The 16018-nt window shown below is 41.7% G+C and overlaps 1 protein-coding gene across 4 annotated transcripts in view; it reads left to right on the top strand.

Annotated features, from left to right (window-relative positions):
- The window catches only part of wdr37 (WD repeat domain 37), a 34183-nt gene that overhangs the window by 13874 nt on the left and 4291 nt on the right, over positions 1-16018 (top strand). For all 4 annotated transcript variants that reach the window (XM_061238471.1, XM_061238472.1, XM_061238469.1 and 1 more), the window contains 3 exons: positions 618-694; positions 1156-1390; positions 2818-2959. In XM_061238471.1, coding sequence (XP_061094455.1) covers positions 618-694; positions 1156-1390; positions 2818-2959 — 454 coding nt within the window. The remainder of the gene's footprint in view (positions 1-617; positions 695-1155; positions 1391-2817; positions 2960-16018) is intronic.

The raw sequence follows: 16018 nt of genomic DNA on the forward strand, positions 1-16018 counted from the left end.
TTACAGCTGCAAGACTAATTTACAAATTGTAATTATTTGTATCAAGGCAAGGTGCTTGCACACCGCTAGGGTTCAGTAGAATTAAAAAACAAGTTTTCACCAGATATGCGATGTTTCAAGTTACGAACGAGCACTTTTGCATACGGTCTCGATAAGAACATTTACAAAATCGGCGAAATGCAAAATTGCTCGAAACACCCATTTAAACCGGATGGGCTCCGTGGAGCACTTTCCACGGACGAGAGGCGGCTTTCGTGAGACCCCCGTGCAGGAGCGAGCTTCAACAACGGGTTACTTCAGAAGAGATTAATCCCTTCAGTCTCACTTGACGCCGTAGTCTTATCGCAGCGCTTTTTGCTTACCACTTCATTAAGCTTCCAACTCCGGGCATAAATGTGTATAAACAAGCCTTTTGCCTCGGTGCATTTTGATGTTTATTTTTTATGCTCGTTAAAAATATCTCTTGCCACATTTGTAATCTTTCTTCAAAGCGGCAATGCTTGTAACTAATTGGAGATGTAAGATACTTGGATTGATAAACTGTTCTTTGTTAGATAAAATGAATTTTTCAGTCCATCTGCATCTTTCTTTCCTCTTCCCCCCCCTCCCCCGTCCAGCGTCTGGGGACCAGACGGCTCATGTCTGGAGGTATATGGTACAGCTTCCTACCCCACAGCCTGTAGCGGATGTCACTGTGAGTTCCGGAGCCCCAGAGTCACTTCCGCATGGCATTTCACATGCATTCACAGCTCCAGACAGTCAGTATCGCAGTGTGATAATCATATGTCTGAAAGCTTCACCTCGAGGGAAAAAGAAAACACGTTAGAAATGCATAGGAAAAAAAGTGTAAAAACCTGACAACCTGACAACCGGCACATTTTATGACGCCGTTGATTCATAAGATTTTACTTTGTTTGCTTCTACATTTTCAGCATGAAGAAGGGTTTTGCGACTGTACTTTTCTTTTAGCGACCAAGTCATCATGGTTTTATTCATACAGACTGCAAAGGGGGCAAGGTTAACTGCACATTCGAGTTAAACACACCTTTCCTCTGCCAACCAAGGCACGATGGGAGAAGAGCTTGTGTATGCAGGGTCTCCCAGACCCAAGGCTTGCACGGTCACCTAACCCCTAACACTTTGTCTTCGACACAGGCAAACTGCGACGAGGACGTGGAATTCTCAGATAAGGACGAGGCAGACGGGGACGTAGACGGCCCCAGCGAGTGCCCCACCATCAGAGTGGCGTCCACCACGCTCAAGAGCCACCAGGGCGTGGTCATCGCTGCCGATTGGCTAGTCGGGGGCAAACAGGTGGTCACGGCCTCGTGGGACCGGACCGCCAACCTGTACGAGGTGGAGACATCCGAGCTGGTGCACTCGCTAACAGGCAAGACCACGGCACACTGTCTTTCACTCCTTCACCTGTGCCTCAGAGCATTTCACTGAGAGAGGTTGAGGAGCTTTTAGAAATATAAAAAAAAACCTCATAGTTCATTCCATTCATTCCAATCGCTTATTTTATTTTACTTGCTCCTGACCTGAAAATTGATTGAGGTCCCCCATTTTTAAGGACATTTCAACCCATTAAATGTTCCTTCTAGAAGTAGAAGTTAGGAACTCTTAATCTTGTCTTTGAGCAAGGAAACATGACCGCATCCTTTCCGGGAGTATTTTTTCGTCTTTAACTGACGTGGCTTCGAACTGACGTTTGAAGGAGCAAGGACATTCCATTTGCCTAATTCACGTTTTCTCGATGTCTTCATTGAAATTTTCCTAGTCTCTCCCGACAGTATGTAGATTATTTTATTATATGGCTGCGTAGCTAATTAATAGCGTAGCTAATAGTTTCATTAAATAGGCCCCCTCCCCAGTTTTGCCCAAACCTTAGTAATCTCACACACATTTATAGGCCTATATGTGGCAGCATTTCACAGCAAAAGGGCTGTTCTCAGTCCCTTCCTATCCACACAACGTTTGCCAGTCAGTTTTGACTTGTGCCGCAAAAAAGAAAAAAACAAGGTTAAATAAATCTATGTAGTGTAGTTTTTATCCATTTGTCTTTTTTTGTCGAGAGCGAGACAGAAAGCGCGCGTTGATAAATCATCTTGTCGGAGAGGCCCGCTGGTGGAACAAGTGACATCATCTAAAACAAGCAGACCAATCACAGACAACATTAACTTAGCGGGGCACTTTCAACTACATGATAGGAGCGACACACGTTTGATGGATGAAGCGCAGTGGTGTCTTCTGCTGCGCAGTTGTTCATGAAGTGTACTGATAAATGATGAAGCAGAGACACTGTTTGCAGTGTTTTAGTGCGTTCATACTTTAAATGTCAAATGTGCAAATAAAAAAAAAAAAATTAAACGGGGATTGACTTATTTCTTGTGATTACGAGTGTTGTGAAATTTGGTGCATTCATTTAATTGGCTAAAGAATGACTACATTGTGGGTCCCTCGGATCTGTGTTGCATTTTCTTTGGGACTTTTTCACAGATGTCAACACATTTCATTTTTTTAATGGTCTTGTTGAATATCATTAAACAACACAAGCTTTTGCCTTTCATTTTGTAATTACTAGCTTGTTTAAAGAATGGAAAAATAATTATACTTAAAAAAAAAAAAAAAGGCCTGGTCGTAGTCCTTTAAATGACCTTTCATTTCTAGTATTTACTTTCTGTGATGTATTTAACTCCTTCAGTAAGTGGTTGACTGTAGAGAAGTGTTTAATTTAATGTACACACTTTGTGGACACAACATGTCATTTTGTTTGGGCTATTGTCTCTTGACTGCTGGGTTTTGTTTTGGGTCCAGGTCATGACCAGGAGCTGACCCACTGCTGCACCCACCCAACCCAGCGTCTGGTGGTAACGTCCTCACGTGACACCACCTTCCGCCTGTGGGACTTCAGGGACCCCTCCATACACTCTGTCAACGTGTTTCAGGGACACACTGAGTGAGTGCCTGCTACTGTATTGCTCCAGCTCTGAGTAGTTCAGCTTTTGCTGTGTGGGTGTGCTTCAGCTGTTGATCCAATGCAAAGTACCTTATCGTCCGCTTCAGTCAGTAAAACTCCAAAAAGTTTCAGGCTTATGCTAAGCCCTTTTAAGCCTTTTCCTCTTTTCTTTTCCCCCTATGATTGCTTCGTGAGGGACCTAGAGCATCCAAATGACAAAAAACTAAAAAAAGAATTGAATATATTTATTATTGTTTAATGAATTGCCTACATTACTATGGTGGAATTATTTTAACTGCACATAACCCCTAAATTCTCACGATGAGCTTGTTGGTGCCTTGCATGGCAGCCAATCACCGTTGTTGTGTGAGTGTGTGTATGAATGGGTGAATGAGAAGCATCAATTGTACAGCGGTTTGGATAAAGGAGCTATATAAATGCCAACCATTCATAAGGTACTCATAATCTTTTTTTTGCTTTTTTTTTTTTAAAGTGTAGTAGGTGGGTTTGCCACCAGGTGGCAGTGCAGCACTTTGCGCTAGATAACAATTGCTCAATGTCCTGTATGTTCTCTTCCGTCTGAGAAATCTGCTGTTTTCGGTGGTGTCACATTCATTTGTTCTGAACGTGGGGCTCCGAGCTAAAGCTTATGTTTGTAACTCATTTATTATTTAGTGCTACTTCCCTGTTCTACAACTAAATATTCAGGCAGCACACTCATTCATCTGTCTTTGTCACATTAATCCCTTATAATGTGCAATATGGTCTTCCAGTGGCTGTGAATGAATATATTGCACCTGGAGTGCTGCTTCCAGAGTATTTTCAGTCCACTCCTGTTAATGCTAAATTTACACAGTTGTGAATCCTTTGATTACTAGGGATTACACGCTGCTCATTATGGAAGTCCTCAAGTATAATTCCTGTAGATCCCACTGTAATTATGTCCAATCGACAATCACAGTAATGAGATTAGCAGTGTGGCATCTGCAAGTTTTGAGCTGCCAGGTCTGCCAATTTTAAGAGCATTCTTCACATGGTGTTAAAGTGGTGCCTTATGTTGTGAGAGTCTTGGGAATTATAGTACATACATTACCGTTACATACGTACCGTTTGGGGTCACCTTGTCTTTTTCTGATTTAATGTTTTATTTTCTCTGTTTCTAATCAAACAATTCATACGTGGTCAAATCACAGACTTTGTATAAAATGTGTATTTTTGTAATTAGAGCACTTTTTATATGTAGTCCCCCATTTCAATTTCTGAGACAAATTAACATAATGTCAAATAGAATAGTTGTTAATGTTTTGTATCTGGTTGCATATCCTTTACATGTCATGACTTCCTGATGTCTGTGACCCATCAACATCATCAGAGTCTGGATATCTTATTTTCAAGTTGTCCGGCAAGCGATATGAAAACTCTTTGCATTTGAATGGATCTCTGTGGGAATTGAGGGGTGGGACTAGATTCAGCTGTAAATTATGCTCATACAGTATGGAACACATTTGTTGGTTAAATGGTTTTAAGTCATCAAGGGTCCAAGGTATCAAATGAGCCCTGTGCTTTCAGAAATTAACCACTGTGCTGTCAGATATACAGTAGATACTACAAGAATTGTTCATTTGATAAAAAAGGCATGCAACTTCTTAACAGATTCTTTGTCTTGGGGAAGGGAAATACTGATTACATGTTTACACCGATTTCCCAATGGGGGGTGTGGCAGTTCTCACAAAGAGGCACATAACTTCCAAACTGAGTCAACTGCCATTCAATTACCAAAATATCATTATGTTGCATTGTGTTCATTATAAAAACTTCTAAAAACAGAAAGACACTATTACACATGTGCATTGAAAGTAGGCCAATTTTTCTGTAGAGAAATAAATTGGACAATAGAAGCAATCACACTCATAAAAATGCAAAACACAATATTGCATCACTCACAACTGTACTGGCTTCCTTTTTCTCTTTTGAATTATTATTACTGCTGTTATTTTTAAGGTGGTTTTACTTATTTATGGAGAATTGTTTCTCTGACTGATATATGGCGATAGGCTATGAAATGAAAATCTGGACATATTCAGCATGCCACTCATCGCTCTCAGGATGGGATGTGCATGCTGATTGATTGACTGACTGATTGATTGATTTATTAAGTACTTTTTTTTTTTTTGTTGAGTTATACAGATGGCAGATGAGAACACAGTATAACAATACCAGTATAACAGTGCAGTTTATTCAGTCTATTCAAGACCACGTGCCTCATCATAACAAGCAGCAATGCAATCAGACCAACCCGCTCAGGCTGCCTACACACAGGTGGGAGTCAAGCGCATGCTTCACCATTCCTTTTGTACAATAATGCTTTAGAATACATCTAGATTTTGTTGTGTTATTCCTTTATTATTTCTCACTATTGTTTTGTTATTTTAACGGTATAGTTCAGTAGACATTATTACGAAAGTCAGATGTCATAGGATCGTTTATCATTTCCCCCTCTTCAGATAGGCGAGTGTTCTCCCAAAGTTTACCTAAAGAGCCCAGTGAGCCGGCTCGTTCCGAAACCTGTGCCACTGCTCTGGCCTATACCATACTGTGCTTGAGACTACACTGATTGAAGAATCAGCGCAAAGCTTAACTGCGATAAGTGAGATATTTTAGCTTATGTGCACATTTAATAAAAAGATGTGTGTTCTTATATCTAAACATTTGTATAATGTGCTTATGGCCTGGTCCAAAAACATGAAAAAACATTGATAGAAATGTAACTCGCAAGTTTGCGAGCCTCTCAAAGAAATAGATTCTGAACTAGCTTCCTTGCCGCCCTTTTGCCCGCCCCTACGGCAATGCAGCTGATGTAGCTATGCTTCATATTATGTAGCTTAAGAGGTGTCAAGGAAATTAATAACTGTATCATGTACAGTGAACTCGGTGTCCTGCAGAGCTTTTAGCAGCTTTTTTTTCATGTCCCTGCCCATAGCATAACCTGTGTTTGCAAGCCTGAGCTCCACAAAAGGGCAATAAATGGAGATAATGAAATTAAAGTGGATTACTGCAGAGTTTAACGATGAAATAATACCTCAGGTCAAGATTGTTAGAAATTCACACATTATGTTAAAACCTGCTGGTCATGGAGGGTGTGACTAGGATACCCTCAGCTTTTGGCGCTCAACGAGCCTTTGACATATTGGGGACCGGACCAGAAATTGGTATACCAAATTGCGTATACCAAAAACGATTCGGTATACACACCTTCCTATCTCGGTTAAAACGGTTGGCATTTATGTAGCGCCTTCATCCAAAGCGCTGTACAATTGATGCTTTTCATTCACCCATTCACACGCACACTCACACACCGACGGCGATTGGCTGCCATGCAAGGCGCCGACCAGCTCGTCAGGAGCATTTGGTTAGGTATCTTGCTCAGGGACACTTCAACACAGCCCGGGCGGGGAATCGAACTGGCAACCCTCCGACTGCCAGACAACTGCTCTTACTGCCTGAGCCATGTTGCCCCTACTATGGTTACCCATACTTACAAAAAATGTTTGAATTAATATTAATTTTTGTGCATTCACTGCCGCAATTTCCATGTTAGCATAACGTGTGAGCTTAGCATGAAGACTTGAAGCCTATAGGAGTCAGTAGCCTACCTCCTTCAAAGTGAAGAAATATGCCTTACAGTAACTCTGAAGCTGTCTTATTTACACAAGGTATCATGTGTATTTGAAAGGCAGATTTAAAGATGTTTTCCTTTAAATCTGCATTATAATAGTCTCCCATAGTGTTCAGTATTTCAGTGCCTGGTCTTATCTTAGACTGTATAAAAAATACGGGTCTTAGGCTGGGGGTTTCTCCCTCCCTGAGTGAACAGGTTTCAGAGGGATTCCAGCTTGCATCCCTTTGGCTGTGCAACACGCCGCACATCTCTCTTTGAGCACTGAACTCTGGGAAACCCTGGGATGACAGGGGCGGTCTAATTGTAAGCTGCAGCCGAACATCTTAGTCAATATTCACCCAAGTAGGTATCAGTAGGTATCAAGGGGATTGGAGAGGGATTACAATAAGAGTTGATGAGACGCGGCTAATTATTTAGAGGGCTGTGGATTCGGCAGTGCAATTCAGATGCTTCCGAGCTGACAGTGCTGCCTAGCCACTGGGGTGTAGTATACTCAGGCTTAAATACGCGGGCTTTCTGTCACCTTCCCTCCACAATATGAGACTTCCTCTGTGGCTCCTCAACTGACTCATGTTCTGAAACGTTGTGTTGGAGATGCACCAGGTGTCTGTGCTGTACCAGTTCACTAAATTACAGCTTTCCTCAAGGCTGCTCTTCAAGGCATTCTAGCCCTTCTGCAGAAAACTTTCAATTAAATGCATGTGTGTGTGTTTGCGTATATGTGTGTGTGTGTGTGTGTGTGTGTGTGTGTGTGTGTGTGTGTGTGTTTTTGTTTGTGCACTCGTGGCTGGGCCCATTGTGTGACTGTGTGCATATGTACAGTTCCCTCCATAATTACATTCATTCATTACATTCCTGTCATTTGGCAGATGCTCTTATCCAGAGCGACATACAGTTGATTAGACTAAGCAGGAGACAATTCTCCCCTGGAGCAATGCAGGATTAAGGGCCTTGCTCAAGGGCCCGACGGCTGTGCGGATCTTATTGTGGCTACACCGGGATTAGAACCACCGACCTTGGGTGTGCCAGTCATTTACCTTCACCAATACACTACAGGCCGCCCCTAATGTTTAGGACAAAGACCCATCATTTATTTATTTGCCTTCGTACTCCACAATTTGAGATTTGTAATAAAGAATTTTAATTAAAGTGCACATTGTCATTCAGGGCACCATAATGTTTGGGACGCAGCAATGTTATGTAAATGAAAGTAGACATGTTTGGTATTTTGTTGCATATCCTTTGCATGCAATGACTGCTTGAAGTCTGCAATTCATGGACATCACCAGTTGCTGGGTGTCTTCTCTGGTGGAGCTCTGCCAGGCCTGTATTGCAGCCATCTTTTGCTCATGTTTGTTTCGGGGTCTCAAGTTGATTCAGATCGGGTGATTGTCTTGGCTGCTCAGCAATTAACAATTTTTTTGGTTCGGTTTTGTGCTTTAGCAGTATGTTTGGGATCATTGTCTTGCTGGAGAATGAACTTCCGGCCGCCATTGAGATTCGAAGCATTCACTCGAAATTGAGCACATAGGAAGAGTCTATACATTTCAGAATTCATTTTGCTACTACCATCAGGAGTTATATCATTAATGAAGATAATTGAGCCAGTACATTCAGCAGCCATACATGCCCAGGCCATATCACCCCAACCACCGTGTTTCACAGATGAGGTGGCATGCTTTGGATCTTTCTCTCCTCCATACTTTGTTCTTGCCATCACTCTGATATAAGTTAATCTTCATCTCATCTCTCCACAAGACCTTTTTCCATAACTCTGGTTGCTCCGTACTTCTTGACAAACTGTAACCTGGCCTGTTTTTGCAGCTAACCTGTGGTTTGCGTCATGCAGTGTAGCCGCTGATCATGAAGTCTTCTGTGGACAGTGGTCATTGACAAATCCCCCGCTGACTCCTGAAGAGTGTTTCTGGTATGCTGGACTGGTGTTTGGGGATGGGGGTTTTGTCTTCATTATGGAGCAAATTATTCTGTGATCAGCTGTGGAGGTCTTCCTTGGCCAGCCAGTCCCTTTTTGAATCCAAAATGTATAAAAAGACTTATACTTTAATAAATTTTATACTTTAATACTTTAATAAAATCTGAGAATGTGCACTAAAACCACAGGTTAGTTGTATCATTCCAAATCAGAGGCAAATCAAGACATTATGGAGGGCACTGTATGTGCGTGCGAGTGACGGTTGGAGCGTGTGCGCGCGCGTGCGCTGGGATACGAGGGAGCTGGCTGGGCGGACAGCTGCTAGCTCGGTGAGCGGCCCTCTCACCGCTGTGTCTGTGCTGATTGAGACCCTCGCGGGGAGCAGCGTGTTCCACATCAGCCAGCGGTGCGCAGGCTGTCTGCTGGAAGGCAACGCTTGGCTGCTCTGGACTGCGTGATAGATGAGATCTGCCTGGCTTTGGCAGAGACCGGAGCCCTTCTTGGGAACAGCAGTACTGCACCCCGAACACCCACCCACCTTTGAGTGCCCCGCGCGGAGGTGCTCTCTTACCCCCGGCCCTCCCACTCCCCCCCTCCCGCCCCTCACCAGGGTAGTGGAGAAACTGCACCAGTCCGTCGGATGATTTGCACAGGCTATTTCATGTAATGCCTTAAATCCACCCCGCCTATGCTCTTAACTGGCCTCTTTAGTTTACCTGTGATGAAATTCCTTACATTGATAGTAATAATTGTTATCAGTATGAGTATTTTATTCTTATTATTATCAGAATCGCTTTATTCGGCAAGTAGTTTTTAATTATTATTATTATTATTATGAATAATAATAATCATTATTATTATAGGTGTTATTACTATTAATATTATTTATATTATCTGTATTATGGAAGAACTTGCTCTGAAGTATGCAGATTCTAAACTGAAACCAATTCCACTTGCAGTCCTACTTGTTCTGTAGTTTGGTTTTAAAGTGATATTTTTCTCAGTGGTTAAATTGTATGGTTGTTTTTTTCCCTGGTTAATCAGAGAGTGCCGTTCTGTCTCTGTTTTGATGAAAATTGGATAATAGACTTATAGTTGTAAGGAGATACAATCATTTAGATAACATTAATTATGTCTTGCCATCTACAGAGACTATATTCATCCTGTCTCCCGCCATCACTTCGTTCTCATTGTCACAGTATGAATGATTAACAGGGCTAAATCATGTATCAGAAGTGATGAGTACCTTCTAAATGCGCAAGCAGCAGTTCTGAGCGTTATGCGCTTTTCTTAATGTCCTTAGAGCCGCTTCTCGCAAATGCAGTGTGACAGCGCACAGCGACAGCGGCGAGTACAGCACATTCAGCCTGGAAGTCCTGTTGTAATTGCGGAGTAATATGTATGTGCTGTAACATGCATGGGAGCGGAAATGAGAAGTGGCAGCCGACTTGCTTTACAAACGAGATGTCATGTCGGCTTCGTCCCCAGACGCTGTTTATCCCCAGCATTTGATCACAGGCTGGCCTCACTTTGACTCTTGACGCGCGGCTTCAAAGGAATATGCCAGAGCATATCTGATTGTAGAGATGAGAGCCCGTCCTACCCTCCCCTCCACACCAAACGCCGTCAGCGCGGGGCAAACGCGATGTCACATCACGGGAAATATCACACATCCAGTCTTCTGAAGGGTAGATCAATAAGATACTGTTGAGGAAGAAAGATGTGTGAGGTAGAACAAATAGTGCTGCCTTTCTTTGGTCGCTAGGCTACAACTTTTAAGTCAGAGAATATCCATATGCCTGTATTTAGACGCGTATACGTACGTACATGGTTGCTGGCAGTGCTGTGTTTCTTGTGAAGTCCGTTTTTGTTATGGGGATCGTTTTAAAGGCAGGAGCGGCATAAAATGGCTGCTGTATGATTTTAGCTTCTTCAATTTATGCACTTGACTCTCGACACACTTCATAAAGTCAAGTATGATTTATCATTATGTTGCCTTTGTCCTTCAGAGGAATACATTTGAATATTTGAATTATATTTGAATATGTCATTGTCAATAAGCTTGCCAACTTGAAATTAGATTGACGATTCTTACATTCAGAGCGACAAAAATGGATGTAGTCCCCGCAAATCAGCCCCACCCCCCAGCCCCACCCCCAGTGAATTTCAGCCTTGATGTTGTTAAAAAAAATGTTTTTTCATATGCAGACTGTCCCCTTTAATTTCAAGGTGTTTACATCCATATTGGGTGATGCATGTAGGAATCACATCCCTTTTTATACATCACCCCCCCCATTTTAAGGGACCAAAAGTAATTGGACGGTTGGCTTCTCAGCTGCTTCTGAATAGTGAGGTGTATTCTGCCACTTCCTTAGTGATGGTATAAGAAAGCCATCTAGTATTTAGTCTTTATTCTAGGCTTTTGATTGCCTTTGGAGTGTGCTTGTCATTTTTGTTTGTCAATGTGAGGCCCAGTGTTGTGCCAATGACAGTCAAGGAAGCCATTATGAGGTTGAGAAATAAGAAGAAAACAGAGACATAGGCCAAACAATAGGCTTTCCAAAATGGTGAGCTCAGTATTTGCAAAGAGGTTGGTAGGCCGAGGAAGACCTCTACAGTTGATGACCAAAGAATTCTCACCATAGGCTAATGAAGAAAAAACCCCTGTCACCTGTCAGACAGATCAAAAACACTCTTGAAGAGGCAGGTGTGCATGTGCCAGTGACTATTCTCTGCAGAAGACTTCATAAACAAATTAACAAAGGCTACATTGCAAGATGCAAACAACTAGTAACTTACAGGATGGCCAGCATGCTAAGAAGTACCTAAAAGAGCATGCAGAGTTCTGGAAAAAAGGTCTTGTGGACAGATTGACTTGTATCAGAGTGATGGCAATAGCAAAGAGCCAAGAACCAAGGCACCCCCCTCATCTGTAAAACATGGTGTTGCGGGTGTTATAATCTCAGCATGTATGGCTGCCACATGTGATGTAACTGCTGATAGCAGCAACAGAATTAATTCTGAAGTCTACAGAAGTTCAGTGAAATGCTTCATTCCACAGGAAGGAAAAGATCCCAAATATACCCCAATGCTCTCTTATTCTTAATGGTGTTCCAAACAGTTTATTTTGGAAAGCCTATTGTTTAGTCTATGTCTAAACTTTTCTTTTTCTTATTTCTCCACTTCATAATGTCTTCATTGACTGTCATTGGCACAACTCTTGGCCTCATGTTGTCAAATGCCCATAACGGACTCCAAAGGCAAACAAAAGCCTAGAATCAAGACTAGATGCTTAAAGCTTTCTTATCCCTGGACTAAGTAAGCAGTTGAATACACCTCACTATTCAGATGCAGCTCAGCAGCCATCCGTCCAATTACTTTTGATCCCCTAAAATGGAGGGACTATGTTTAAAAAGGCATCTGATTCCTACGCACATCACCCAATATGGATGTAAATACCCACAAATTAAAGAGGACAGTCTTTTTCATTCGTCTTATTGTTTCATTTCAAATCCAATGTGCTGGACTGCAGAGCCAAAAGAACAGAAAATGTACCAACTGTCCAAATACATACAGACTGCACCGTATATAGAAATGGCACTGCACATTACCTACAAGTGCAGTTAATCCTTTAAGTGGAGTTCCTCTTGAGTGAGTGCGAGGAGGAAGCCAACCGTATCAGCACTTGACTGTCCCTGTCACTCATTAAATTATCCAGATGTAAAATCATTTTTTAGCTTAATGACTTCACTGTGATGCACAGATTTTGGGACTCTTGACACCCAGGAGTTGCAGATCTTCAAAGGTGGACCGTGCATCTGCCATAACGTTTCCAGATATAAAACTGCAGTGCAATACATAATAGAACATAGCTCTGACAGCTTTGTCCTAGACTGTCTATTGATTTCAGTTGATGGATGGATGACATTTCATTGGTGAATATTAGTGGACTATGTTTCTGTTTTCTTTGCTTCATGTTTAAATGAGGTAATTAATGTGTAATTATAACAGTAATAGTTATTACAGTAATGTAATAATGTGTAACGAAAGGTTATTAACCGTATTTCGTCATTAATTCCAGGGAACTGTGGAATATATAAATATTATAATTATTGATAAAAGTGAAACATCGCTTTAAGCAAAATGTATAATTTAGAGAATATTAAGGAAGAGCAGCTGGTTTTACAACTGCTTGCTGCAGTACCTCGTCAGACTTGCATGATGTGCCATTAATCATTCGCCATCTGACACAAACATATTAACAATGCTCATTAAACATCTTTTTAATTTTAATTTTGGAAACAATTTTTAATTCCAAATAAATCATAAAAACAACCGAAAAATAAAACTATCTAAAATATGTCATGCAAAGAAACCAACAGTTCACATTTTGTAATATTTTTTTTTTCAGTATTTTAATTGCGGCAAGTGCTTTGCATAATTCTCAAATGCCTGTGATCAGATTAATGTAAATGAACGCGATATCGGCAGATGTATTGGCCGTTTGTCTACATGTTCTCTAAAATATCTCTATTGGCGTCGGCCCCACAAAACCCATATCAGACAACCCCTAGTCTCGACCTTGCATGTCAGTGTCCTCCTGGGAACAGAGCATTTAAAAATATCTTCTGAGACATAATAGGATTTTAATCAAGCTTTTAATCTATTAACTTCCCCTCCGTTCCCTGGTGGCAACCTGCAATGTCAAAAAACGGTTTCATGGTGCGCTTCAGATTCAAATCTGCACGAGTGAGCCTTGCAGTAATATTAAGTACAGTAAGCACGCCTGCATCATTAATGCGGCAGAGTTTAGCCCTAATTAAACCTTAATATAATGTCAATTTAAATTAAGCGGGCTAGCATGAACCTAGCCCGCTGGCCTGGATGCTGCTAATCTTAATCAGCAGCCCGAACAGAACATGAAATCAAATTCTTTTTTAGTAGCACAAAAGTGACAGCGACGGCTGACATTATAAATTAGAAATATTAAACTCCATTAAATTAATGTGCATGACCTCAGCGATCTGCGAGCGCTCTATATCACTTGTGGAGAAATTGAGCTGAGGAGAGCAGTTGGGCAGAGGCTTGACCCTGCGGGGCGGTGACTTTCAGGCCCCGGCACTGGTGTTCACACACACACTGTCCAGGCCTGGGGCCCTCGCCCACCCAGCCGGCTGCCAGAAATGTTCCCGTTACGGTGGTAACTACAGTCTCTCTCTCTCTCTCTCTCTCTCTCTCTCTCTCTCTCTCCCCCTCTCTCCCTCTCTCTCTCTGCGGCTCTCCCGCTGCGAGGAATAGTCGTGCTAATGCCAATGACTGCAGATAACACACTGGGTGTTCTCTGCTGTGAGAAGCAGTCCTATTACGCCAATTACTGGAGATTACACTGGATTTCACCTGCTGCTCCAATGTACCTGCTGCACCAATAGCTGCAAATTATGTGTGAGCTCTCCTGTTCTCTTTTGTTTCTACTGTACTACTAACGACAGGTTATCCTCCGGATCACTTCTGCTGCCAGATGGACATGCTACACCAATCCTTATTTCATTTTTATTCTGCAAATGTCTACTCCACACTTCTGGTTAGGGCTCTGGAGGAAAGTTGAGGTACAAATGGTATTCTGCCATATCTTCTGGAACATTTCATGCTCCTGTTGTAAGGAGAGTCATGTGGTTGTACCTCAACTGTCTGTATTTTTAACTTCAGTCGAGAAGTATTTAAATTATATTTAAACTTTTAAATGTTGGTGTCTGGGCTGCCTTAAGATTTTAAGTTTAGTCAAGTTAAGACAAATTGATTACACTAATCCTGTAAACAACGTGTCTTCTCAAGTTCAGTAGTCTTTCAAGGTAGTTCCATTGTCGAGAAGTATGGTGTAAGGTGTGCTTAGCGTAGGGCGGCCTGTAGCGTAGTGGTTAAGGTAAATGACTGGGACACGCAAGGTCGGTGGTTCTAATCCCGGTGTAGCCACAATAAGATCCGCACAGCAGTTGGGCCCTTGAGCAAGGCCCTTAGCCCTGCATTGCTCCAGGAGAGGACTGTCTCCTGCTTAGTCTAATCGACTGTATGTCGCTCTGGATAAGAGCGTCTGCCAAATGCCAATAATGTAATGTAATGTAATGCTTGTGTGCACTGCATGGTTTCTATGTGTTGAGAGAGACTGGGCATAACATAAAACTTTTATTTGGCCCCCAGGCTTGGTCCCCGGACTGTTCAACTAAAGGGACCTAAACAGTGGTGCTGGGAGAGCAAATGGGCCTAATTTACTAAGAGTAAACACACAAAACCCATAACATTGGTGACCACCCATTGGTTGTATTCTTAGTTTTGCATGTGCTAAATGGTTCTGCACATGCTAATCGACTAAGCAATTTCATATCCAGACGTTTTCTGGTAGTTATCTGTCTTCTGTTTTCTTGAGTGTTTTATGCCTGTCTTACATTAGAAGACTATTATTCTGACGCACTCTCGCATCTAACAACATTGTGTCACAAGTCCTAGTTTTTAGTGATGAACACATTATACCATTCTGTGAATACTGGGAATCATGCAGCATCACACATCATAAGACTCCAACAGGATTGGAGATTGTTTTTCTCCGCCCTCCTCTTCCTGAAGAAAAACAGGAAGATAGTAGTAGTGTGGACAATGAAATAGCGGCAAATAGAAATATGAAATGAGTCGATCTGTCTCACCACATTGGCAATCTTCTGTCTCATTGAGAAAAAAAGTGACAATAAGATTTTAAGTCTAAATATAAGACTAAAATACTTGTTAAAATTGTCTTGCGTTTTTTTTTTTTTGCTGTGTTAATAGACATGCTATTTGTTAAGGAGTCAGTGGATTAAACAAATGTATAATACAGCAGTGTCAGTTGTGAGAAGCCAATATCTAGCTAACCAGCCAACATGTTTGCTTGTGGTTCTGTGTTTATGGGAGTCCTATCATTGAGAAAAACATATATGGCCTCTACCTGCAATTATAGTAGTTTAACCAAATACAGTGTTTTTTCGCTGCGAAAATAAATCCTGTATGCTGCATGTGATGGTCAGTAAATCGAAACTAGACCTCTAGCGTTCCTCTGTGTCTGAAACCCCATGTTTCATGCTGTCTTACTGCTTGGATTACAAAATGTTGGTGTCTGGGCTGCTGTAAGCTTTTAAGTTAAGTCAACATGAGAAGACAGGTTGTCTTTTCGAGTACAATTAAGTTCAAAGCAGCCCAGTCACTAAGTTAAGTTCAAACCAATTTTATTTATTATTATTTTTACGATTTATTAATTCTTTTTAATAGTGTACACGCTTTATTCCACTAAGACTCCAAAAATACAGCCGCACAGAGCCCAGAGTATTCTCTCTGGAAGGTATTTTCTGTCAAAACCTGACCTAGCTGGAGCTCTCAGCAGTACCACCTTTGGAACCATGCTAAATCAGTGTGATCCATCCAC

This window comes from Conger conger, chromosome 4, assembly GCF_963514075.1.
Source record: "Conger conger chromosome 4, fConCon1.1, whole genome shotgun sequence".
In the NCBI taxonomy this organism is placed as follows: Eukaryota; Metazoa; Chordata; class Actinopteri; order Anguilliformes; family Congridae; genus Conger; species Conger conger.